Source organism: Euprymna scolopes, chromosome 2, assembly GCF_053919585.1.
Source record: "Euprymna scolopes isolate OS-2025 chromosome 2, ASM5391958v1, whole genome shotgun sequence".
NCBI classification, from domain to species: Eukaryota; Metazoa; Mollusca; class Cephalopoda; order Sepiida; family Sepiolidae; genus Euprymna; species Euprymna scolopes.
Window position 1 is genome coordinate 145,526,613 of NC_136483.1, and position 25,686 is coordinate 145,552,298.

The 25,686-nt window shown below is 35.8% G+C and overlaps 1 protein-coding gene across 5 annotated transcripts in view; it reads right to left on the minus strand.

The window, feature by feature from the left end:
• Nucleotides 1-2,781: 2,781 nt before the first annotated feature.
• The window catches only part of LOC145297039 (zinc finger HIT domain-containing protein 3-like), a 32,283-nt gene continuing 9,378 nt past the window's right edge, over nt 2,782-25,686 (minus strand). For all 5 annotated transcript variants that reach the window (XM_080143269.1, XM_080143280.1, XM_080143267.1 and 2 more), the window contains 4 exons: nt 24,915-24,955; nt 21,254-21,331; nt 13,863-13,928; nt 2,782-3,148 (listed from right to left, as the gene is read on the minus strand). In XM_080143269.1, the coding sequence (XP_079999395.1) occupies nt 2,919-3,148; nt 13,863-13,928; nt 21,254-21,331; nt 24,915-24,955 (415 nt within the window). In that variant the 3' untranslated portion in view covers nt 2,782-2,918. The remainder of the gene's footprint in view (nt 3,149-13,862; nt 13,929-21,253; nt 21,332-24,914; nt 24,956-25,686) is intronic.

Below are 25,686 nucleotides of genomic sequence, written 5' to 3' on the forward strand. Positions count from 1 at the left end.
TTTAAATTATTCTAATTAGCCGTAATCAACATTTAACTAATGAAGTAACCCTCTCTCACTGTATGCTGTGTGAGCCCTCTCCCATCCTCTCTTATTCTATAGAGTATCTACCATTCTCACCTTTCTCGTATTCATAGTCAAATGTAATAACAAAAAGATTGGAATAGTCCATTATAAACAAAAGGGAATAGCACCATATTTAACATTTAAAGAAAAGAAAAATACTACTTAAGCATGTTCACAGCAAAAACTCGTCCAGCTACAACCACTATACATAATTTTCCTTTCTTTCTCTGTATACCGAAACCCGAATAGTACTTCCATGAACAAAGTTTCCATTTGTAGAATACAATACTTTTCAGCTGACTATGACGTGATCATTTTCAAGTCTAACATGCTAACAAATTCTTGTTGAGTTCTCTTTTAAATAATCAATTATTGCCCATTCCACCAATAATCTCCAATCTTCTCAAGGTGTTGCCTCAGAATCCAACCGACAAGCTCATAAACCTTTATCCTCAAGTGGCCTTTGGGCCATAATAGATGGTGACTCATTAAAGAAAAAGGATATCCAGAAGAAAACTTCTTTTAAATAGAACGAGCTTATATATGGCATAATCACATTGACACACCTGTTCCCGTTAGATGTTTAAAATTAACTGATGTTAAACCTGACCAGTACAAAATGAGTGACCATTTAAAAATATTAGGCAGTGTATGTCATGTGATTTCTAACCCGGAGGAAAATAAGAGGGTTCAACATTTACTGTATATTTGATATCCATTTGTTTTTGATTTTCTAAAGTTATTCGGTTTGATATCTTTTTTTTTTTTTTTTTTTTTTACATAGGCATCACCACATTATCAAGGCCAAGAGGCCACTCAAGGATAAGGGTTAAAGAGTGTACAGTAGAAATTGGACAATATAGTAATCATTAGTAATGAAAATTCGGTAAATTTGATAACTTATATGGAACGGCTCATCAAGAACTTATTTACGTTAAACTTGAAGACAACCATATTGTAGTCAGCCGGAAAGCAGGAAAACGGAAGACAATTCCACAGGCGTGTAGTTCTAAGAAAGAAGCTTTGTTCATGGAATCTACGTTTAGGTTTAGACACAGATAAAGAGTGGGGGGAATTATTGATAGTGTTTACAGCTAGACGAGTGTTTCTTGTGAATGTTTGGCGAGGAGGGACCATAGATTGAAGCTCATTCGAACACTTTCCATGAAAATAACGATACATCAGAGACAAACTCGCAACATCTCTTCTGTGATATAGAAGTTGCAAGGAAGAGAAAAGGACATCTCCTACGAGGCTACGAAGTCTATTTTGAACTCTATCAAGGCAGGACAAGTCCTTTCTAGCAGCTCCTGCCCAGATGTAGCAACAGTATTCCATCCTTGGACGTACCTGGCTCTTATATAGATAGAGAATAGCATCAGCAGTGAGATATCTACCGGATCGATAGAAAGATCCCACCATTTTTCCAGCGGCCTTGGCAACAGATTTGATTTCCATTTAAGATCAGGAGTAATGGTCAAGCCAAGAAGCTTGTCAAAACTTGAGGCCTCCTGAAGACGAGAGCCATTCATTTCAATTGATGCCAGCTGTGGATCTGTCCAAATCATAGATTATATTTTAAAATATTACACAAAAAATTAAAACAAACAATTAAAAAAACAGTTACTCGAATTTCTACTTATAAAAAAAGGCACTTTGTGTGTGTGTGAGAGAGAGAGAGAGAGAGAGAGAGAGAGAGAGAGAGAGAGAGATTGATTCCCTATAGACTCCAAAATGTCTGGGCTGATTTTTTTTTTTAAATTTATTTAAATGTACTTAATGTGTCTGTTAGTGTTCTTAAATAAGTTTTGTATCAGAATGCCTCTGATAAGTATCAAAATTCGGTAATAAAAAAAATCCAATTAAAGAAGGAACAGTCTGATTTTGACTAAAGTTAACACTCTTCTACAGCCTAACATTACAAGTGCATTTGAAAAGTTTTATCACCACATAAGCAGAAAGATCTGGCATATAAAATCAAGAGTAGGTTCCTTGATAAAACAGGGAGCATTCAAAATGTTTCTATTTAGAGCACAATTGAACCATGATACTTGACTTTAGCATTTTCTACTTTAAGCCATTATATAAAAACAATTGTATAAAATCAGCAGTAAGTTCTCTACAATGCAATGTAGACTACAATGTATTGTGGACTAAGTCACTGCCGAGAGACATGGGAAGCTTCAACCCAATGCACCAAGGTGGATCCCCAACTAGAGCAGGCAATCAATCGATTTGATTAAAAAATGGGTAATTTCATTGATTTCGATGACATTAAAAGTATTAGAAGTGTGAAACATTCATTGATTATCATTCAATCCCGGGCAATGTCGAGTCTCCCTGCTAGTATATTATAATGAGCAGTTATTTAACCATTTCAATTAATCACTTTTATTTACTATTATTCACCCCAAACAAAGCATACTGTGATAGGAGCCAGATTTATGGAGGGCGAGTTAAACGTTACTGTATGTTGCTATGTTAGATCACCAAAGTTAAGCAGTGTTAAGCCTAGTCAGTACAAATTGGGGGACCATCTAAAAATGTTGTAATTTCCCCTAACCAAGACAGATATGCTGATACGTAAATTTGCATAAACTTCCATTTTCAGTGAAAGTCCAAATGCCCAATGCACAACAAAAAAATAAAATGAAACTACTGGTTATTTGATTAAAAGTAGTTTGAAATGGAAAGAAAGATAAAAAGAAAAAAACATTCAAAAGTTAATTTTTCTTTTGTTTTAATTTTTCTTATCACATTTTTTTTTTTTTTGCTTTGTTTTCTTTTTTTTTGTTATTATTGTTTGTTATTTGTTTTTGTTTTTTAAATTTTATTCGGGGAGGGGGGTGACTTTATTTTGGCAAATCAATGTCCTTTACTTGTGGCAGTTGTAAATTTGGTGCATCAGTGGAATTTCCATCCTTTTTCACAATTTCCAAACATTTTGATGCAAATTCACAGAATATTGGCTCCTGCATGGCTTTCTCAATGTCTTGACCAATTTGCGTTGAATTGTTCACTTGGACCAACATTTCGCGGAGATGTCTGTTAGCCAAAATGTTCTTCATCTCACTCGAAGATTCTGGAAGGAATGAAAAAAAAATCGGAGAAAGTTTTAGAAACGTTTGAAAACAGAAATAATTATCAAAATGTCTCTAAGCTCAACGCCACTCGATAATTGCAGATATTAAATTTCTTGAGAATAACATTTTTTTTTATTAAAAATAAAAAAAACATTTTACACATATTGGTTTAAAAATAACAAAATGCAATCAAATAAATAATCTACAACATCCTCTGCGTTATTTGGATTATTCAGACTATGGTTCTCATTTTGTGCGTTATTCTCACAATATTTCGGTCGATGTAACCTCTGACCTTCTTCAAGTGTATCTTTTACTTGTGAATCTTTCTGTGGAACTCGGGGAATTTGTATGGAATTTCAAACAGAACCCTTTATTCAATCCATGCTGGTAACATGCACTCATTCCATCAGCCATGACCGAATAGAAGTCTTAATTTACTGTTGTATTCTTAGTATTACCCACACTGAGGATTGAACCTTCAACCTCAAGAACAGCATCACTTGGAACTGAATTTTATCTAGTATTTTATTTGTTGAATCACAGGTCTATTCAAAATTTCATGCAAATTTCAGGATTTGACAGAAAGATTCAAAAGTCTAACAAGATACACCTGAAAAAGGTCAAAGGTTTTTTTTTTATTTTTACTTTTTTTTTATTGCATTTTCACCCCAAACAAGGCACATTGCCACTTTGTTACAGGGGGCTACTATCAGGGACATAAGCATCAGGGGTACTGTGTAGGAAGTTCGACAGCAAGATGTCAGTTCACATTACACAGAAGGGAATTCCAAAGTCTCGCGGTTCTGGGGAAGAAACTACTGGAGTAGAAGACTCTCTTGCATCTAGGGATTTCTTCTGTGAAGGGGTGGGATTTAGTTGCTTGTCGGGTTTGTCGAGGGTATTTACGTCGAGGGGGCACAAGTGCTTCCAGTTCATCAGAGCATTCACTGTTAATGTACTTGTAGAACAGGCAGAGGGATGCAACATTTCGTCGATGTGACAGAGGCTGAAGTTTAGCTGACAGTTCAGGACCTATCAGATCGGCAACTCTCTTTTGAACCTTGTCTAGGAGCGAGAGACTAGTGGCAGATGCACTAGCCCAAATATGGCAACAATACTCCATACATGGGCGAATGGTGGCCTTATAGAGGTATAGGATACTTTCAGGCGTTAATAGCTTTCTAGCACGGTAGAGAGAACCCACCTTCTTCGCAGTGGTCCAGGCAATGTTCTCAATGTAATTGTTCCAACTCATGTTTCCTGTGAACATTAGGCCGAGGAGTTTAAAAGATGTGCTTTCAGATAGATTTTGACCATTGTTATTGGTGGTAGAGAAGGTTTCTTGCAGTTATTGAAGGAAACAAGTTTAGTCTTGGCAGCATTGAAGGTAACCATCCATTTTTGTCCCCATTCCACTACGGATCAGGTCTTCCTCTAGTGTTTCTGCCATTTCTTTAGATATGTGTTCATTTGTTTTCCTGTCGTGTCTGTTATAGAGCGTGGTGTTGTCAGCATACATACCCATCTCACAGACAATTTTGTTAGGGAGGTCATTTATGAATATTAGGAATAACAGAGGTCCAAGGATAGACCCCTGAGGCACTCCCGCACTCATATTGTTTAGATGTGCGATCGTTAAGGACAACCTGGATTTTTCTCTTATCTAAGAAGGATCTAATTATGTTAAGTATTCTTCCAGTGATGCCGCATGATCTGATTTTCTTGAGAAGACCTTCATGCCATATCCTGTCAAAAGCCTTAGATATATCTAGAGCTACTGCTCTACCCTCCCCCGCTTTGTCCAGTGAATGGTATATACATTCTGAGATTACAGTTAGGATGTCTGCTGTGGAGCGGGCTTGCCTAAATCCATATTTTTGGTCAGTCAGAAGTTTAGCATCTGTAAGGTGATGGACTAGAGCTTTGGTCTCAAATATTTTGGCGAAAAGTGGGAGGAGGCTAATGGGGCGATAATTTACTGGGTCAGTTCTTTCGCCAGAATTCTTGAAAACTGGCACTACAGAAGCAGTTTTCCAGCAGGCAGGAAAGCAAGATTCATTAAGGCATTTGTTGTAAAGTTTGGAGAGAACTGGAGCTACTTCAGCAGCACACTTTTTTAATAGCACAGCCGGAATGAGATCAGGTCCACATGCTTTTGCAGTGTCAAGCTTTCTTATGATAGCATGCACCTGAGCAGGGGTGATTTTCAGATCGTCTAGTGTGGCGTCTGTCTGCAAAGGAAAGTCAGGGAGGGGGTGGTTAGCAGAGTCCAGTGTGGAGTTGGAGGCAAACCGTCTGGCAAGCATATTAGCCTTCTCAGTTGCAGAGCAAACAATCTCATGTTTGTTGGATAGTGGGAGAATTGTTGATTGCCTATTATTTTCTACACTGTTGTAGATTTTCCAGAAGTCTCGGGTCCCTAATTTCTATGCTTCGATGCATTTTTGGGTGGTTTCAGTAAATTCTCTCTTAGCTGTCGCTATTTCTTTCTTACAGTTATTTCTGGCTTCTATGTACTTCTGTCTGTTTGAACTGGACTTATGTCAGTTAAATTTGCGGTACGCATGCTGCCTTTGCGCTATGGCAGCTGCACAAGTTGAAGTGAACCATTGGGGAGAGTGGGGTTTGCTATAGAATGTGCTTCGATTGCCGCTTTGAACCATTCAGTGGTCTCATTTGCGCAATGTTCAACAGGAAGTGAAAAGATATTTTGCTATGGAGCATCCCTGATGGCTTCCCAATCAGCCTTTTTATATCTTGTTGTTTTCCCAGTCAGCCTTTTTATAATATCTTGTTTAGTTTAGGGCGATTTCAACCATTACCACTGCATGATCGGCGTTCCCAAGAGGGTTGTGGGCATTCGTTACAGTCATCGGGAACTGTGGTAAGAAACAGATCTAGAAGTGATGCATGTTGTTCTTGCTGGTCTGGGGAACAGGTTGGAAACGTAACCATCTGTGATAGGGAATGAGATATAGAGAAGTTACGTGTTGTGGTACCAGCTGCGTCTGTGTGAGTAGAAAATCCAAGCCAGTTGCTGTGGTGGACATTGAAGTCACCAAATACATGCATTTGTGCGCTAGTATCGAGGGAAAGTGCTGTATCTATGCTGTCAGAGACTTTGTTTATTAGGGTACAGTCCCGAGTCGAGGCAGAGCAGTAGAGAAAATAAAAGTAGCTAATGTTATGTTGCATGTTAAGTCTAAAGCACATAAAGGCTTGATCGTCCGATTCTAGTTTAGTTTCTCTAGTCAAGGGGAGGGTGTTTCGAATGTAGATTCCAAGCCCATACATATGTCTGTCAGAGTCCTTACGGCAGAGTGGGAGGTATCCATGCATATTAAGGTAGTTAGAGGGGATGGAGTAGTGTAGGTTAGTCTCACTTAGTGCTAAGATATCCGGGGTGTTTGTTAGGAGAAATTACAATTAATACTTATGAGAACAGCAGTCTGAATAATTCAAATTATCTTCATTTAAAAAATTGCAGAAAATTCAGAAACATTCATCAAGTTAAATCAAACATTTTTCTTACAGGATGGAATGATAAAATTATCGCCCTAGAAAAGACGACATGATCGGAGATGCGCCACTGTATAACTCATGCTCTCTACTGATCCAACTTATGACAACAGAACCATTTCCAACACCTTCAAAATGCAAATTCGAATGGTTCAACACTTGCCAGCTCAGCTCAACAAAGTTTCCAGCCACAGTTATGGTTTTTGGTGTGGTTTCAAGTGAGGGCCATATCATGCTATCTCACATCTTCAAAGTCGGCTTGAAAGTCAATACCAAAGTGTACCTGGATGTGCTGAAGAGCGTGGTGATTCCCTTGGTGAAATCTGCTGACAGACGCTGGATGTAGCAGCAAGACTTGGCACCATCCCACAAGTCCAAAGAGACACCGACTTGGTTTAAGGAGGAACGCTACGACTTTGTACTCTTCTCTTACTGGCCTCCTCTCCCAACCTGAACCCGCTGGACTACTTCATTATGTCATATGTCGAAAATATCAACAACATGACCTCCCACAACACTGCCATCCGCTGAGTATTCGCTGAGGTTCTGCCGGCAACCCGTATCGAGGCTAAAGGTTGCTACATTATGTCAGCTCTACTACATAATCAAGTTACTTGAATTGATTTTTTTCAATAAAAATTTTAAAATAAAGCTGTAGTGTTGTTTTCTTTAGGGAGACACTTATCGTTCTACCCTGTACTGATTCTATTGGCATCCTTCATCTTCATCAAGTCATGCTAAGCTCATGGCTCTTCTTGACTCACACTATCTCACGATATTCTTTATCGCGCAAATTCTTCATAGGTATATTGAGAGTTATTTCTCTATCAGATTCTTCTGTGTTACAAAGTTGATCTGGTTCCTTCTTCATTATTGTAAAGAAATTCAAAAATTGAAATATTGAATTTCAAGTGAAGCCAATGGTATCTACTGAATTGTTATGTCACAGTAATGAACATATCCAAGAATTACGACAAACAATAAGGTAAAAAATTAATTATTAATGAAAATAGTTTTTTTAAAGACAATTACCACGTATTGAGTGAGTTTTTCAAAATTGGCCAAAGATTTTCAATTTTCAGAAAATATTTACCTCCCTTTAGTTACAACTAGCGGGGGGGGGGGGGTACGGTACCCGGCGTTGCCCGAGTGTTTGGAGGTGTGTGTGGTCGGACTGGGGTGGGGGGTGTTAATGAAAACCTAAGAATAAGCGAAATAAAAATAGAAAACAGAAAAACAAACGTTAAAACTTATCTGAAAAATAAAGTGGGGGATACCCAGGTGGTGGGGGTGGGGGGTGTAATCAAAACATAAGAATAAGTGAAGTAAAAAACACAAAAAAAACTAACGTAAGGCAAACGAATGATGTTAAATGTAAAAATCTGAAAAACAAAAACAAAAAAGAAAACAGAAAAATGAAAATTAAAACTTCTGAAAAATAACCCCCCCCCCAAAAAAAAAACACATGAAAAATGACTTAAATAAGCCTGTTTCAATATTAAAATTTAAAAAATCGGTGGGTACCTGGGTGTTTTTGGGTGTGTGTGGTCAGTCGAGGGTGGGTGGTATTAATGAAAACTTAAGAATAAGCGAAATAAAAAAAAAAAACAGAAAAATGATCGTTATGTGAAAAATGGCTTAAATAACCCTGCTTCAATATTAAAATTTTAAAAAATCGAAAAAAAAAAAAAAAAAGACATCTAACACCACGATTCGAACCCAAAAAGTTTAGATAATGACCCAACGCTCTAACCAACTGAGCTAACATGACGTACATGAAATTGTGTCAGTTCTTCAAATATTTAAACTAAATCAGGTTATGACGTCATCTGACGCATGCGTACAACCGATCTCGTCATGAGAGGACAGTTTTTGTTGACCCCCCCCTGTAGAAAAGTGTTGATTTCAGGGTGAAAAAATTAACGTTTTTGGCCAATTTTTCGATATTGTCGAGCGAAGGATGGAGCTTTCATATAAGACCAAGTTTGTGAATTTTTATTCAGTCTGTCAAAAGTTTTTAGCAGACACACAAACATACACACATACATTTTCGCTTTTATATATATATATAGATTAGAACTCTCCGGTTTCTGTTTTATTTTGCAAACTCAATTTTTGCTAATTGCCTTCGAAAACTATTTTCAATAATAATTAATTTCCTACCTTATTTTTTTGTAAGTTTTGGATATGTTCATTACTGTGACATGACAATTCTGTGGATACAATTGATTTTACTTGAAATTCAATATTTCATTTTTCGAATTTCACTACAATAACAAAGAAGAACCATTGATCCTTTATAACAATCATCAATCAACGGATCCATGATTGGATGAAAGAGTGGCAAAACATTTTTCATCATCATCTCTTTAATATCTGTTTTATATGCCAGCATGCATTGGATGGATTTATGAAGTCGCCTTCCGAAATAACTTTTGAATTGGAAGCCATCTTTAATTTCAAAAGTTTTCAGTGAGTAGTTGATCTGTATGTCTTGGACTTTAAAATTTTGCAAGCAAAGAGCAAAGATCTTTCTCGTGTTAACATGAAAATTATGTACTGGAATTCTAAAACATCCAACATTTTTATGGAGCAATTCTGGTTTCAGATTGGTCGCTAGCAGAACATGGCTCAACATGATTGGTCAGTTTCTATCGCCAGTGTCTATAAATAGAACCTTCCAAGTTTCTTTAATTATACATTCAGTTTATATAAAAAATATTGCAATAATAACCTACCTCTGGCCAGGTCGTTATTTATTCAAAATCCATCTTTGTTACTTCCTCCCATGTTTTTCTTGGCCTTCCTTCTGTGAACTGGACCTACTACCTTAACTGTTTTACATCTACTGATCCAAGATCTCTGACCCATTCTTTCAACATGGTCTCCTGTTCTCCACACATCCCCCAATACCATCCACATTTAATGGTCCTCTGAGGCTATACCATTCATAGATGTATTGGGAGTCCTCTTGATGTACGTTCTGTGAAGTCTATCCGTCTCTAGGCACGTACAAAAGAACATTGCTGACAATTCCATTCGGAGCTCTCCAGCATTGACCAGCAATTTTGGTTCTCCTCTTTTTGATCAGAGCTGAAAAAGGTATCTATAGAGTTGCTTCCCTGTTAGAAGATGTTAAAAGCAGTTCTTAGCATTCTTGCATACATACTATCAAGTTTCTTTTCCAATCTTTTGGTAAAAGTCCAGATTTATCAATGGCTGTCACATTTCATCTTGATAAAAAGATTTGACTTCCAGTAAAGCAGATATTAAACTTCTTTTTATATGCTAACTAGCAGGACCTATGTACCAGCGTTGTCCAGTATTAAATGTAGCGTTAAATTGCTTTAAAAAAAAAAAAAAATGAAAAACAAAGAAACAAAGACCTGTGCATGCGAGTATTATGTTTTTCTAAAACATTCACCAGCTGAGCTGAGATCGAAACCTAAATCTAAAGACAGTGAGTCAATTACGATAAGCAGCACCACGGTATTGTATTCCATAGATAGCCAGTTCTAAGAAAGAAACTTTGCTCATGGAAATTTTGTTTAGTTTTAGACAGAAAGAGAAACTATTGATAGTGGGTTTAGACAAGTTTTTTGTGAATGTTTACATGGGGGAAACCATAGATTGGAGCTCAGTCGAGCGAATGCCATAAAAATAACAATAGAGTAGAGAAAGACTAGCAATGTTTCTTCTGTGAGCTAGACGCTGTTTCGAGATCAGTTTTGTACTCTGTCAAGGTAGGAAATAGTGCTGTGATTGTAGACTCCTTAGCAGTGGCAACAATACTCCATCGTAAGACGTACGAGAACAGATGTAACAATGATTGCAAAGAAGTCCCATTTCATCTTGATGATAAAATTTAAGTTCCAGTAAAGCAGATATTAAACTTCTTTTTATATACTAATAAGTCACTGCTTATCAAGATCTGATGAACACTCGAAGATAAGGGTTAGGGCGAGTAACCCATACCTAGCCAGGTCTTCCTCTAATGCCATACCAAAGAAGCATTGAGAGTCGCTTGTTAGTTGCTTGGGAGTTCTATGCAGACTCCCCACTGAATTATATCCCTGTTTTCGACATCCCCAAAAGAACATCACTGACAATTTCATCTCTCAATTTTAGCCCTTCACAATTGACCAGCAATTCTGGTTCTTCTCTCTCTGATTAAAGCTGAGATCTGAGGAAGGTGTTCATAGAATTGCTCCTCTGTGGAATACTGTCTCCAAATTCCTGCAGCATATCAATCTTCTTTTAGTTACTTAATTTAGAAACATAATACCAATAAACAATTCATTTGATATGATTAATTGAACACAAGTTGCTATTTTCATCCAGTGTTAGAGGGAAGAGGAGGTTACATTAGTGTTTAAATGATAACAGACGTGATAATATTTGATCTCTGTATTTTACTTTTACACTTTTTCACTCCCCAAACAAGATGTATTGCCACTTATGTGTAAGGGGTTACTATTTAGAATCATATCTAACAGAGGATTATAGGGAGTTGAGTAGCGAGATGTCTGTTCACATTACATTTAAACTTCTGCATGTCAGTACTGTCAGGAAAGCAGGAAACAGAGGAAATTCCAAAGTTTTGAGAGAGAGCAAATACTATGAGTTCATCAGAGCACATTCCATTAAGGTGCTTATAAAACGGACAAAGGGCTGGGACTGACCTTTACTCCTGATCTGAAATGGAACACGTGCATCAAATCTGTTGCCAAGGTCGCTGGAAAAATGGTGGGATCCTTCTACCGCTCCAGTAGATATCTCTATGCTGATGCAATTCTCTATCTATATAAAAGCCAAGTACGTCCAAGGATGGAGTACTGCTGCCACATCTAGGCAGGAGCTGCTAAAAACAGCCTAGCCTGCCTTGACAGAGTACAAAATAGACTTCGTAGCTTAGTGGGGGATGCCCTTTTCTCTTCCCTGCAGCCTCTCTCCCACAGAAGAGACACTGCAGGCCTGTCTTTGCTTTATCGTTATTTCTAAATCGCTAATCTTTCACGATAAACACCCGTTTAGCTGAAACCACTGTCAATAATTTTCCCCACTCTTTATCTGTGCCAAAATCTAAACATAGATTCCATGAACAAAGCTTCTTTCTTAGAAGTGCACGCCTGTGGAACACTCTTCCATTTGCCTGTTTCCCACCTGACTACAACTTGGATGTCTTCAAGTCCAACATAAACAAATTCCTGATAAACCACCCCCTTAAGTAAGACACTTTATCAAATCTCCATTACTAACAATTACTACAATATTATCACATAGATTACTGTACATGCAATAACCCTTATCCCCAAGTGGTCTCCGGGCCTTGATAAGTGGTGACTACCATGTCAAAAAAAAAAAAAAAAAAAAAAAAAGGGACAGAGGTTGAAACTTGTCTGCTAATGCAGGACCTATTAGATTTGAGACTTTTTGGGGGGGGCCTTGTCTAAGAGGAAGAGACTAATAGAAGATGCACCAGCTCAGATGTGGTAACAATACTCCATGCATGAGTGAATGATGACTTTGTGGAGGTATAGAATATTCTCAGTTGGGAGTAATTTTCAAGCATGGTAGAGAAACCCTACTTTGCAGCAGCCTTTGCGATGTCCTCAATGTATTTGTGCTATGTATTATGCCGGGGCAATGCTGGGTAACCTTGCTAAGAGTCAACATATAAATCAACGATTAAAAGTTAACTTGTGCAACAAAGAAATATTTGTGTTATGTTGATTAAAGGTCGCAAGTTGAAGCGACCGAAACGTTGTGTTAATAACACTCAAGATGAGAATAATAATCCGATTAATCAACATAACACAAGCAATCACATCTCATCTCAAAAATTCAGAATTTTATTAAAGAAATATTTGTTATTAAAAAATGGAATGTAGGAAGGAGAATAGGGCAAAGAGATCCTGGAATTTGGTCTTGATGGGAATGTAGCTTTCCAAACAGCAGACTCGGCATGAAGTTGTTCAACGTGACTAAATCAGGTATCGGAAAACGTGTTTAGAAGTCACGTGTTTAGAAGTCACGTGTCAGGTCATGGAAGTAAATGAGGTAATAGGATCTGTTCTATAGAAAAAGTCCGGGACAGAAGTTCAAGGGAGAAGTCGAGGAGAGACAGTCCAAACCTGTGAGACAGCTGAGTCCCTAGCGACAGGCCTTTTGGTCTGGGCGTAAAGGGAGTAGAATAGACAAGCGTATAATCTTCCAACAAGGAAACAAAGTGAAATAAACGGTATCTGAAATATAACTGAAGACTCCTGGTCATTTCTTTGGAAGAAATTTTCATTTCAGCTTTTGGCAGCTTCATCAACCAAGATCCGAATGAACAAAGGTATGTTTTCTTTATTGACAAGATGCATAACCACCCAGAACTGTGTTCCATCCCCTTTGTGTTATTTGTATTGTAAATGTCCTGTACCTTATGCTACACACACATATCCACAAAGATTTATGAACACTAGACACAAAGAAACTTCACTATATACACAAATCTTATATTCAACGCAATTTATATACAGTGCCTTACATATATATATAGACCTTATACCTTGCCACAACGTAATATTTGTTTCAACTCGTGTTGCCTGTGAATGTTAAGCTAAACAGTTTGAATGATGAGAGTTCAGCTAGGGTGTCATTTATCATGATAATCAGTGATCAATAAGTTTTTTTGTAATTGTTAAAAGAAAAAGCTTTGCCGCAAAAGTATTAAATGTTACTGTCCAATATACCGGTATAACCAATTTCATAGCCTGTTCTTGCACTTTCCCAGATTACATTTTTTAAAAATAATTTATGATCAAAATTTTATGGCCACATGTCCAGATATATTTACACAGCACCCTGATTGCAAAAAGGTCAAGGTTTAGTCATCCATGACAGATCTTACAACTAATGAGTACTTCTTTCCTCGGATTTCATTGTACTAAAGAGCAGAAATACAAGTGAGTAATAAGGAAGCTGTGGTCAAGTTTTGCAGCTGTCTGAGGTATGAAAAAAATATGCCCAAATGATCCACCCCCACTTTAAAAAATGACCTTGTGCTATGTGGTGTCCTTGTGAAGAAACAAGGAAATACATTCTTCTTCATCATTCAACATAAATTTATGATAGAAACTGTAACCTGTTAAGAAATAAGAAAAATCTTTTTAAAAAAAGCAAAGAGGAAGAAACAGAACTCACCTAAATTCTGAAGTTGAGCTGGCAATATTTGGTCTTCTGTCATTTCAATTTCTTCAAAAGCATTTTCTGAAAGATTAAAAAAAAAAAAAAAAATTAAAATTGAAAAACATTAAATGGAAAATTAAAAGATTAAATAAAAAATCAAAAGGAAAAAAGTCATAATAAAAAAAAATTCAAAGCAAAATAAATTCAAAATGGAAACATAAAAATGTGGAAGGAAAGATAGTCATATCTTTTCTAAGTGTATTAGCGCAAGCGATACAATTGCTGTTACAGAAATCAAACACAAAGTATATAGCAGAAAAACATTTTTTTTTATATCTTTCATATAGCAAATACTAAACGTACATTTATATATTAAATAAATGTGTTTATGTAATGTCTGTCTGCTAATTGACTGATAACGTACAGTGTGGTTTAATCCTGCCCTCCTTTTCTTTATCTATATATAGAAAAGGCAAAATGTGTGTGTGTGTGTGTTTGTATGTCTTGCAAAAAACTTTTGACAGAGGCAACGGATCTTGACAAGATCAGTATCATTTTGAAGCTCAACCCTTTGGACGACAAATAACGAAAAATTGGCCTAAAACATTAAATCCTTCACCCTCAACTGGGCAATTTTCTGCAGTGAGAGGTCGGAATTTCTGACACCATTTCTCCAAGTCATCTTTTCTACTACATTTTTTCTTCGACCGGGATTCCTTACTACACCACCTACACACACTCGGGCAACGCCGGGTACACCCCCTGCTACTACAACTTTTTTTTAATACCTCTCTTCACCCGGATTCCTACTGTTATTTTAAAACCCCCCCCCCCTACATACAAACCTCTCCACACCTGGGCAATGCCGGGTACCCCTTCTAGTATAAATGAATAGAAAGAATATTGTTTTTCTTTTTTAAATATAATAATATGTAAGAGAACATTTATTTACTAATGCCTATATATATATATATATATATATATATATATGTATCTACTATTATATAAAAATCACTGTGTGTGTGTGAGTGAGAGAGAGTTCCTTTCTCATAGATTCTGAAATGGCTGAGCCTATCTTTTTGCAAATTCTACACAAATTTTTGTGCAGAAATTCATCCGATAGGTGAAAAACGACAAACGGACGTCTACTCACTGATTCTCTGCTCCAACAACAACAACATGGCAAAAAAAAGAATAAAAAGAAATACCGAGGATGAAGTTTGATTTCAAAATATATTTATAAATTTCAAACAAAAATAAATCTGTTTATTTTCATAATAATGCATCGTTTTGGCTTTAAACATATTTAATACGGATTTTATTTTATCCAAACTCAATCAACGCTTCTATCAAGGAACACACACCCCTAACGTCATCTGATAAGTATCGAAAATCGAAAATATCCGAACCTAAAAAGAGTTTTTTTCTTATAGATATGTACAGCGATATTTCAGAAGAACTTTTACATGAGAATTTTTATATGTTACACCGGCAAGGAAGATAATAAAATCTTACCAAATCATTTCTTAAAAAAAAAAAAAAACAGAATTATTGACATCTAGATATTTGACTACAGATGCAATGGTCGCTTGTTCAAGCCCGGGTATACTTTGCCATTTTATTTTAACTTTTTTCTTCTTAGATTGGTGTAAAAAGTAATGTCATTTTTTTCATGTTCAACTTCAAAAGATTATAACTCCTTTCATAAACTTTATTAATCAAAATAAAAACCATCAGAATCGACACATTTTTGCCAACAAGAAACAAGTTTATTTATCCCACTAGCATAGAAATCCAGAGTTCTGGAAGCGGTGAAGTCATTGAAAGCCAATTTGACATCATCTCAGCTTTTGAAGCATTTTTGCGCAGGAAGTTGTCGAGATGCTTGAAAAAATGATAATCAGTGGGGAGATGAAGCCCAATTTGTTCTGCAGGGTCAATTGAGCAACATGCAAGCGAGCATTATCATTTTTGGTTCCTTTATATTGACTAATCTTGGGCACATACATTGGAGCTTCTGGTGCATTTCATCAATTTGTTGGCAGTACTTCTCTGCTGTAATCGTTTTGCCCGGATTCAAGAAACTGTGATGGATAAGACCGGCCACAGACCACCAAACAGTCACCATAACATTTTTTTATGCAATTTCAGCTTCAGGAAGTGTTGTGGAGCTTCTCCGGCATCCAACCATGAATGTCGCCGGTTGTCGTAAAGGATCTACAATCTGCTCAAGAAATGTCGTAAAGGATCTACAATCTGCTCAAGAAATGGGTCATTTTTGTTGTGCAGAAGGAGCATACAAGACACCTCAAAACGATTATCATTCAATTAATACAGCATCCAGTTATCCAACTTTTATGACTTTCTTATTTGCTTTAAATGGCGAACGACTGTTGAGTGGTCGACCTTGAGTTCAACAGTAACTTCTCGTGTGGTTTTGCAAGGATCGGCTTCAATTAAAGCTTTCAAATGTTTGTTATCAACCGCAGTCGGTCAGCCGCGACTATCTTCATCTTCGAGATTCTTGTCACCATTGCAAACCACTGCTGTGCCACACGTTCGTTAGTGATTCCTAGGCTAAATGAATCATTGATATCACAAGTTGTCAGCAGTTTTTCGGCCTAATTTGAACTGGAACAAGAAAATCATGTGGATTTGAATTTTTTCCATGCTGTCGAAAAGCCTACAAAAAAATGAAGAGATTGAGAACAGTAACGAATAACAATTCAATAGAGCCAAAAACGTGCTTCGAAATGATATATAACATGGCTATATATATCGATGATTTAATGCAGAAATCATATATAAAAGTAACATATGTGAGAAAATGATATTGTTTTTGTACCAACCTAATAAGAGCTCCAATGTACATACCAATCTTTATGGCATAATGGTTAAAGTATTCATTAATGAGCCGGGAGATCATAGCAAAGATCAAAAAAAAATTTTTGGATTTCCAATAGTATTAAATATCTGTTAAATATTCGTCTGTATAATGTAAAGATCAAAGAAAAGGAGTGGCACTCTCCCCTACATCTTGGTGTAATAGCGAATGAGAACGTGAATCTTTCAGTCACTCTCAACTATAGATAATCAATTTATTATATTATTAATATACATCCAGGATCTGAAGGCGATATACAAAAAAGAATGGAAGAAAATATCAAGTAAAATTTTAAAATCCTTAGCCGAGAACTACAAGAAGTTGGTCGCTTTAGAAGTGAATAATGACAACTTTACAGAGTATCAAATATTACATTTCTTTTATTGTATTTTTTAAATATTTTTTATTTTAAATATTAACAAGTAAAATATGCATGGTTCCCCATGAGTGCACAGTGAACGAGGCATAAAAAAAAATGACTAAGTTCAGCATTGGTTCCCCCCACCCCACCCTCCATTTAGCCCCAAAAGTCTCCAGGGGACGTCAAATCCTGGTAAAAATGAACAAACAATGCAGTTTTAGGCCTTAACATATGTAAATTTGAGTTCTGCACCATGCAAAAAAAGAAATGACGAAGTCCATCATTTACCCCCGCCCCTGCCTCAAAAGTCCTCTAGGCCTTAGCATATTTAAATTTGAGTTCAGAACCATGCAAAACTGCTAAATAGAATGAAAACCACTATACAGACATACATATAAAGTTTTTGAGAAATATGTAAAAAAGAGATCCAGAAAGGGTTGTTTTTTAGTTTTAAAAGTTCCCGAGGGATGCGAAGCAGAATTTTTCCAGGGTCAGCGATACTGAATTTATATGAAAAAAAATTGCCTTCACATTTTCGCTAAGTTTCAGAAAAATCTAATGGATGGGGCAAAAGTTATGAGGTAAAAAAGTGTCATTTTTTGCAATTTTGTGCCAATTGTAACCCCTTTTGAGCTCCTGGGAATGCTGAATCCCAGTGAAAATAGACAAACAGTGCAGTTTCATACCTTAAGACATATATATCTGAATTCAGCAACATGAAAAACTGCTATATAGACATACAGATCAAATTTTGGAGGAATATGAAAAAAGAGCTCAATAAAGGCATGTTTTTTTAACCTTAAAAGTCCCAGAGAGATGCGAACCAGAATTTTGCCAGGGCATCCATACTGAATTTATATTAAGAACAATGGCTTCCACATTTTGACCAAGTTAAATAAGGTTTGGAAGATGTGAAAGTCAAAAGGTGCAAGTTCTAGAAAGACGTCAGCAACCTGGGAATCCATTTGCTAGTCACCTAATGATAGTTTCCACAGACCCTGTTATTTCTTGACTTCTTGGCGAATTGGTTGACTCTCCAAAATGGCAGCCTCAACTTGACTCATCAATGGTAGAAAGTCTGGTAGCTGTTTCCACAGATTTCCAGACATTTTTGAATTCGCAAAGCCACCGTTTTACCAGGTCATATAATGGCGCATTATTATTATAAGCTGTTTTCATGTCATCAAAAATCCCCTGTAGTGTGCATTTTTTCAAATACACAAAACGGATCACTGTGCGATATAAGTCCTATTTCCATGGGATATTTTCTTATTTTTTTCTTTTCTTTCCGTTTCCCATATAAATTTATTCATTTTGTTTTCTTGTTACTGTTTATTTTTTTTTAAATCTTCAGTTTGAAACATTTTCTTTCTTTCTTATTTCTTTCTTTTTCTTTTATAATTTAATAAATTCAGGCATCTATAAATACAAAAGCGAAAATGTGTGTTTGTGTGTGTGTGTATTATTCTGTATGTCCGCAAAAGGCTTTTTTCGTCGGCCTTCTCAGTCGGCTCGCTCCTTCTTAAAACTTTTTATATCACGTCTAAATCATAATATCTACAAATTAACGGGGGGGGGTCGCCTGTCTATTTAATTTGCCCAACTTTGAAAAGCTAAATATTCTACATTTTTGGATTGCCATGTGTTGTTTTCATTTTTAAGTATAAAAAAAAGCGAAACTCGATTCGAATAGACACCTCCCCGGCCCATGGCCGGTGGCCTCCAGAAAGCGATATAAACGTTTGGTCCATGTCGGCTTGTCATATCAGACAGTTGCTTTCATTTCGAGACACTCCCCTAATAAACGGGGGAGCTGCTTTTCGTTCCCCCAAAGTTCGGTAAAAGCTGTCCCGCACAAAATCTTAACTGCTGAACAGCCATTGCTTACGTTATGTTTCAAGGTCAAACATCACGCGACTTAACTTCCTCGCATCTTTCAATTTCAATTTATCAACGGTAACTTAACACGCTTATCAATTCCTCTCCCTTCATGGCCGAGATGGTTAGGTGTCTGGCTTTTTTTCCATTTCGTTTCCACCTTCACATCAAGGTTTCGGGGTTCAAGCCTACCTTCCAACTAAAACTTTTTTCTTTTACACCTCCAAGCACCCGGCCATGTTTTGATCCAACACACCCCCAAACACCCAAGCAACGCCGGGTAACCCCCACTAGTCTATATATATATATATATATATATATATATATAAAAGCGAAAATGTGTGTGTGTGTGTGTGTGTGTGTGTGTGTTTTTCTGTATGACCGCAGAGGGCTTTTTTCGTCAGCCTTCTCGGTCGCCTTGCTCCTCCTTAAAACTTTTTATATCATGCCTAAATCGTAATATCTACAACTTAAGAACAGGGATTGCAGCTATCTTTAATTTGTCCGACTTTTACCAGCTATTTTCGAGATATTTTTCCATCGCCGCGTCTTCGAAAAGCGAATGATGGGGCGGGGTAAACAGTAACTGGCTTACAGCACAAAACTAGGTCAAACATCACACTACTTAACTTCCTCGCACCTGTATATTTCATCCCCCCCCAACATATACACACACACACACCTTCAAATACCCAGGCAATGCCGGGTACCCCCTGCTAGTCTATATATATAAAAGCGAAAATGTGTGTATGTATGTTCGCTTTTTGTGTATGTCCTAGAAAGGCTTTTTTCAGAGAAGCAGTCGGTCGGCTCGCAACTTCTTAAGACTTTTTATATCACATATAAATCGTAATATCTCTGAGTTAACAACGGAGCTCGCCTGTCTATTTAATTTGCTCGACTTTGGGAAGATAAATATTCAACATTTGTCGCTCGCCGCATGTGGATTAGTCTTTGTAGTATAATAAAAGTAACAATCAGTCTGGCTGTATTTTCCAGCTATCGCCGGAAATGTCCGAAAGCAATCAGCTTTGATCAATGTGGAAATATTTTCCTTACATCAGACAATTGCTATTCAATTTGGACAAGGGGAGCTGGTCCTCCCCCCCTCCCCAACATTTTGGGAAAATAAAAAAAAAAGCATTCTCACAGTAAATGAAATACCCCGCAGTCAAAGTTGACCTCATTAAGTCATTAAAACGTGCACCTGCCAAATCTAAATAATTAAATAAATTCAAACGTGTTTCCGTTAGTATCTCGCGGTGGTGCAATGGTTAACGTCACACTTTTTTTTTTTTCACACTTTAATTTCCAACTTCGCCTCAAGGGTTCGAGTTCGATCCTCATACTCACCTACCAAAACTTTTTTTTTTTATTTTAACCACCCCACAGAGTTTTGATTTACCTCCAAACACCCGGGCAACGCCGGGTACCCCCCCCCTCCGCTAGTCTAGGGCAAAAATCTGTTTAAATGTATGTATGCAAAAACTTTCAACAGAGGCGACGGATTTTCACAAGATCGGTAGCATTTTGAAGCTCGACCCTTCAGACAACAAATATCAAAAAATTGGCTAAAAATATTAACTCCTTCACCCTCAACTTTTCTACAAGGAGGGGTAGCAAAAAATCGTTCCTTCATGACAATTTAGCCATACATGCATGCACAAAAAACGTTCTTTTTTGAATTTAAATATTGTTATCTGAAAATTGCACATTTGAACCGAGATGTCAGATACTTTTTGTTCGATTTTTAAAGTTTTTATATTGAAACAGGGTTATTTATACAATTTTTGTTTGTTTATTTTTTTTTTCCATCATGTTTGTTGTTTTTGTTTTTCCGATTTTTTCAAGAAGTTTTAACATCGTTCACTCATTCTTTATTTTGCATCATGGGCATTGTTTTATTGTTTTTTTGTTTTTTTTAACATCATTCGCTTATTCTGTATTTTGCATCAGAGGCATTGTTTTTTTGTTTTTTTTTGTTTTTTAACATCATTTGCTTATTCTGTATTTTGCATCATGGGCATTGTTTTATTGTTTTTTTTTTGTTTTTTAACATCATTCGCTTATTCTTTATTTTGCATTTTGTTTTGAGTTACCGCCCCACACCCGGCGAACGCCGGGTACCCTCGCTAGTTATTTTATAAAATATAAATTTTAGTGCAAACACTGGCAAAGTATAATTGGTTTTCATAATTCTTTTCACAGAAGGTGTATACATATTTAAAATAAAATCTTGAGACCAAGTAAAATTGTTAAAAAGAAAAAGGCAATTTATAATACCGTTCCCAGTTCTGTTTTCCGTTGATTTTGTCGGTTCAATTTCAGGAACATTTCTTTTCCTGTGTAATTTGCACGTCTCTGACAAAGGAAGAAAAAAGAATAAAAAGAAAATTAGACCATGACAAAGCAAAATCTAACATATAAACTTATCTTGCAAGATTTTAAAAGTTGGACATAAATAGCATTTAAGCTGACATATCAAACTGATTGATTAGCCAATTTTTATTTATTATTGGTGTACTATGTTATCAACACTATAAATTTAATGCTTATTAAAAAGTTGGTATCTATCCAATCTAATAGTGCTCAATATTAAAATTATTAGGTTGAAATGTTGGCACTGTAATGTTGACAAAATATATAAGTGAAGAGAATTTGTGCAGCATTGTCCACACTTTCTCACTTGGAAAACAATCTGGATCCAATGGCAAGATATAGTCAGGACGACTGAAGATTGTTCCAAGTGCAGGAGTTGCTAGAAACTTGCCAGAGTTTGGTCAAAGTAACTACTTACAGGACTCTACTCCAAATTTTCTTTCAGGGTTATTTCCCTTAGATTAGACTGCCTTTCAGTCCAAAATGATCCAAAAGGCAGAGTTCCTTGGAAAAAAAAGCGCAAATGGAATGAATTCCAAATCATTAAAAGGAAAAGCACTGGAGAGAATATTTAAAACACGTCCTTCAAGGCTGGAGGAATCAAGTAAATTAAGGTTTTAAAAAAAAAATTTTTTTAAATTTAAAAAAAAAAAAAAAAAAAAAACGAAAAGCGGTGAAAGTTTAAATTTGAAAAGCAAGGTCAAACTGACCCAGACAAAAAGCGCAAAAATTAGCGTTAATAATTAGATCAACTTAGATATGCACGTGAAAGTCCCAGAATTAAATTAAGAAAACTGGTCAGAAGAACAAATAAATGACTAAGTTTATGAAATGGAGCGTCTATTATATTAAAAAATTTGGAATTTACCCATTGGATTGGAAATTTTAAATTCGACCGTTTTGGATTTTACCATTCTTGGATTTTTTACCCTTCACCGGACTATCCATTCATGTGAAATCTTTTTATCATTCTTCTTTTACCTCCTATTCCCCTTACCTCACCCTTTTTTTTTTTTAACCAAGTAAGATCTGTGACTTACTTGTAGTTTCATTAAATACTTTTATATGCAAAATCCGATCCTGCATTTTGCTAATTCCTACCCTCTGATGAGAAGGAGAGTATTTCTTCGAAACTCCGCGGATTAAGGACTATCCACTTATCTTGTGCTTCCTTTTTTAAAATTAAATATGTTTTTAACTCTTTTTCCAGATGTCTTTTAACATCTTTTATTAATCATTTGTTCATACATATATATATATATATATATATATATATATACACATAAATATATTGAAACCTTCTTCAGTCCTGACAGACTATGGATACCCACTTTAAGAGTTTCTATGCACAGAATTTTTGTGACAAATGTTGCGCAATCTCCAACCGCATTTCTCCTGAAGCAGCGTTGTTAAATATTAGTGGCATGTGGAAGTTCAGGATAACTGGAAACAAATGCCGAGATGTGGAGAGCACATACAGCACATAAAATTCCCAAATGGTCACCCATCTGGTACTAGCCAGGCTCAACATTGCTTAATTTTGGTGATCTGGCGAGAACCAGTGTGTCAACGTGATTATGCCATACATACAAATATACACATGTATACATATGATTATGCTGTAGCTGTACATATACACACACACACATATATATATATATATATATATATATATATATATATATATATATATATATATATATATATATATATATATATATATATATATACTAGTTAGTGTTGGGACAATTAATCGAAATCAGAATCGGAAATCGGAAAAATCAGAAGATTTGAAGGTATCGGAATCGGTATCGGAAAAATTTGTACCGATTTTCCAATGCTAAAGCGATTCTTTTGTCTTTTTTATTTGATTTTGTTTAAAGCAAAAATCTTCCACTGCTGGTAATAATGATAAAATAAATATTTATTGATTTTAAACGACCAGTGAAGCTGAAATTGATAGATTGTCCCCTACAAATATATTTTTACTTTTAAGAAAATATCTGCACATTTAACAAGTGTGTTTTCGTGGTAATCGAAGAAAAAACACAACTATATAGCTAAATATTTAGAGATTTATAAAGAATTGGAATCGGTAATTGTATCGGAATCGAGAATTTAGTACAGAATCATAATTGTATCGGAATCTGGAAAAATATTGGAATCGTCCCATCACTAATATATACATATATATATTTGCATATTGCTTAATTTTTTGTTTGTTTTTATTTTAATAAATATGTAAAAATTGTTTTCAAATTATACACAAAAAAAAAAACAAATTTTATTCCTTGAAATCCATGATAAACTGCAATAATTATCTTTTAAGACAGATAACACAACTTTTTTAATTTGTTTTTCTGTTTTTTTAATTAATATTGAATAAAGTTAAATTTAAGTATAAATTGTGTTTTAGTCTTCTTTTTTTCAATATATTTAAAAAGTTTTTCCATCCTTCTTTCAAAAAGCTGCCATTCATTATCGACAGTCTTACTGCTTGACTGCTTGCTTTGCCTATTATGCATGACATCATTTTGCAATTACCAGGCTTTGTCTCTGGGTGGTGGTGGTCGTTTAGCCAGCATTCATATGAGCAAACACAGGCCACTTTCGCAAATCCAGAACTAAGTTATGATATGACTAGTCAATCCCAATCGCACAGAGGAAGACACATTTTGACTAATCCAACCTTTTAACTATGCCAGACAGTGTGTTCCTAAATGATTCGAAGTACACCAGCATGAAAACTAACCATTATTTAAAACTAGTTGACACAACCAACATTCAATATCTAACACAATTATTTGGTGACATTACTTAGATTTTGAATAAATGAAATGGATCTACATTGATTTTTTGTATCGTTTCATTTCTTAAAGTCATTATTTTTCTTTTTACTCATAACAGTTGCTACTAAGACGTAACAGGCTACTGTGAATTAGGGACCATGCCTATAGGGAGACTCTAAATAGGGAGTTGACCAGCGAGATGTCTGTTCACTTTACACTTAAATTTTTGCATATTAGTACAGTGAAGCAGGATACAGGGAAGGAATTCCAAAGTCTAGCAATTCAAAGGAAGAAACTTTCAGGGTAGGCTCTCTGACATCCAGGGCAGGGACATCGATAGTGAAGGTGTGGGATTTTGCTGCTATTCAGGTTCGTCATTGAGGAAGCACTATAAATTTAATGGAGCACATCCTATTAAAGTATCCATAAAACAAGCACAGGGATGCAACATTGCAGTGATGGAACACAGGTTGGAGCTTGGTTGACAGTGCGGTGCCTATCAGTTTGGAAACTTTTTTCAGACCTTGTCCAATAGAGAGAGTAGTGGTTGATGCAGCAGTCTATATTTGGCGATAATGCATGGGTGAATGGTGGCTTTGTAAAGATATAGGACATTGTCAGGTGTGAATATTTGTCTAGCAAAGATATCCCACTTTCTTGGCAATATCTTCTATGTATTTGTTCCAATTCATGTTACGTGTGAGTGTCAGGCTGAGAAGATTGACAAAGCAAAAATTATATAAAGGGGGGAAAAAAATCTAAAGAAATAGTTTTACCTGGATCAGAAGAATGTGTTTTGTAGCAGGCCACTGAACAACTGAAAAATTAATAAGTATATATAAAAATTAATAAGTATATATAAAAATTAATAAGTATATATAAAATTAGAACAGTAGATAAAGACATTAATCAAACTTATTCCTTAATATAAAAAAATGTCTTATTTTTATGTTTCTGAAGTTTTGAGAGGAGGATTGATTATTCATATTATTTGGATTCTTCTAACTATTGTTCTCATCTTTCATGTAAAAATTCAGTTGTAAGTTACATTCTTCCGGAGGTTGAAGATTCAATCCTCAGTGCGGACGACACTCAAAATACAATTGTGAAATTACTTAGGATTTCTAGTCATGGCTGACAAACGAGAGCATACTACCCCCGTAGATTAAATAAACGGTTCCATTCAAAGTTCTGTGCAGCTATCAGAGAATGATTCCCGAGTTCAACAAGATACATATGAGGAAGGTTGGAGGTTACATCGGCCGAAACGTTGTGAAAAATAACACTACAAAAGAGAACAGTAGTCCGAAGAATCCAAATAATATGAATTATGTAATTTTATTTTTTAATAAAGAGTTAGCAATTAAAAATAATTGTTAGTTTTTTCTTTCTGACAATTTTTTTCAGGTTTTTGCCATATAATCACCTAAAAAATTACAATTTCCTTTTTTTTTTGGGGGGGGGCTACTGTGTGTCATATGTTGACCACATGACTTATTTACTGTAAGTACAGTTTTATGTCTATTATAGTCTCGATTCCAGACATTT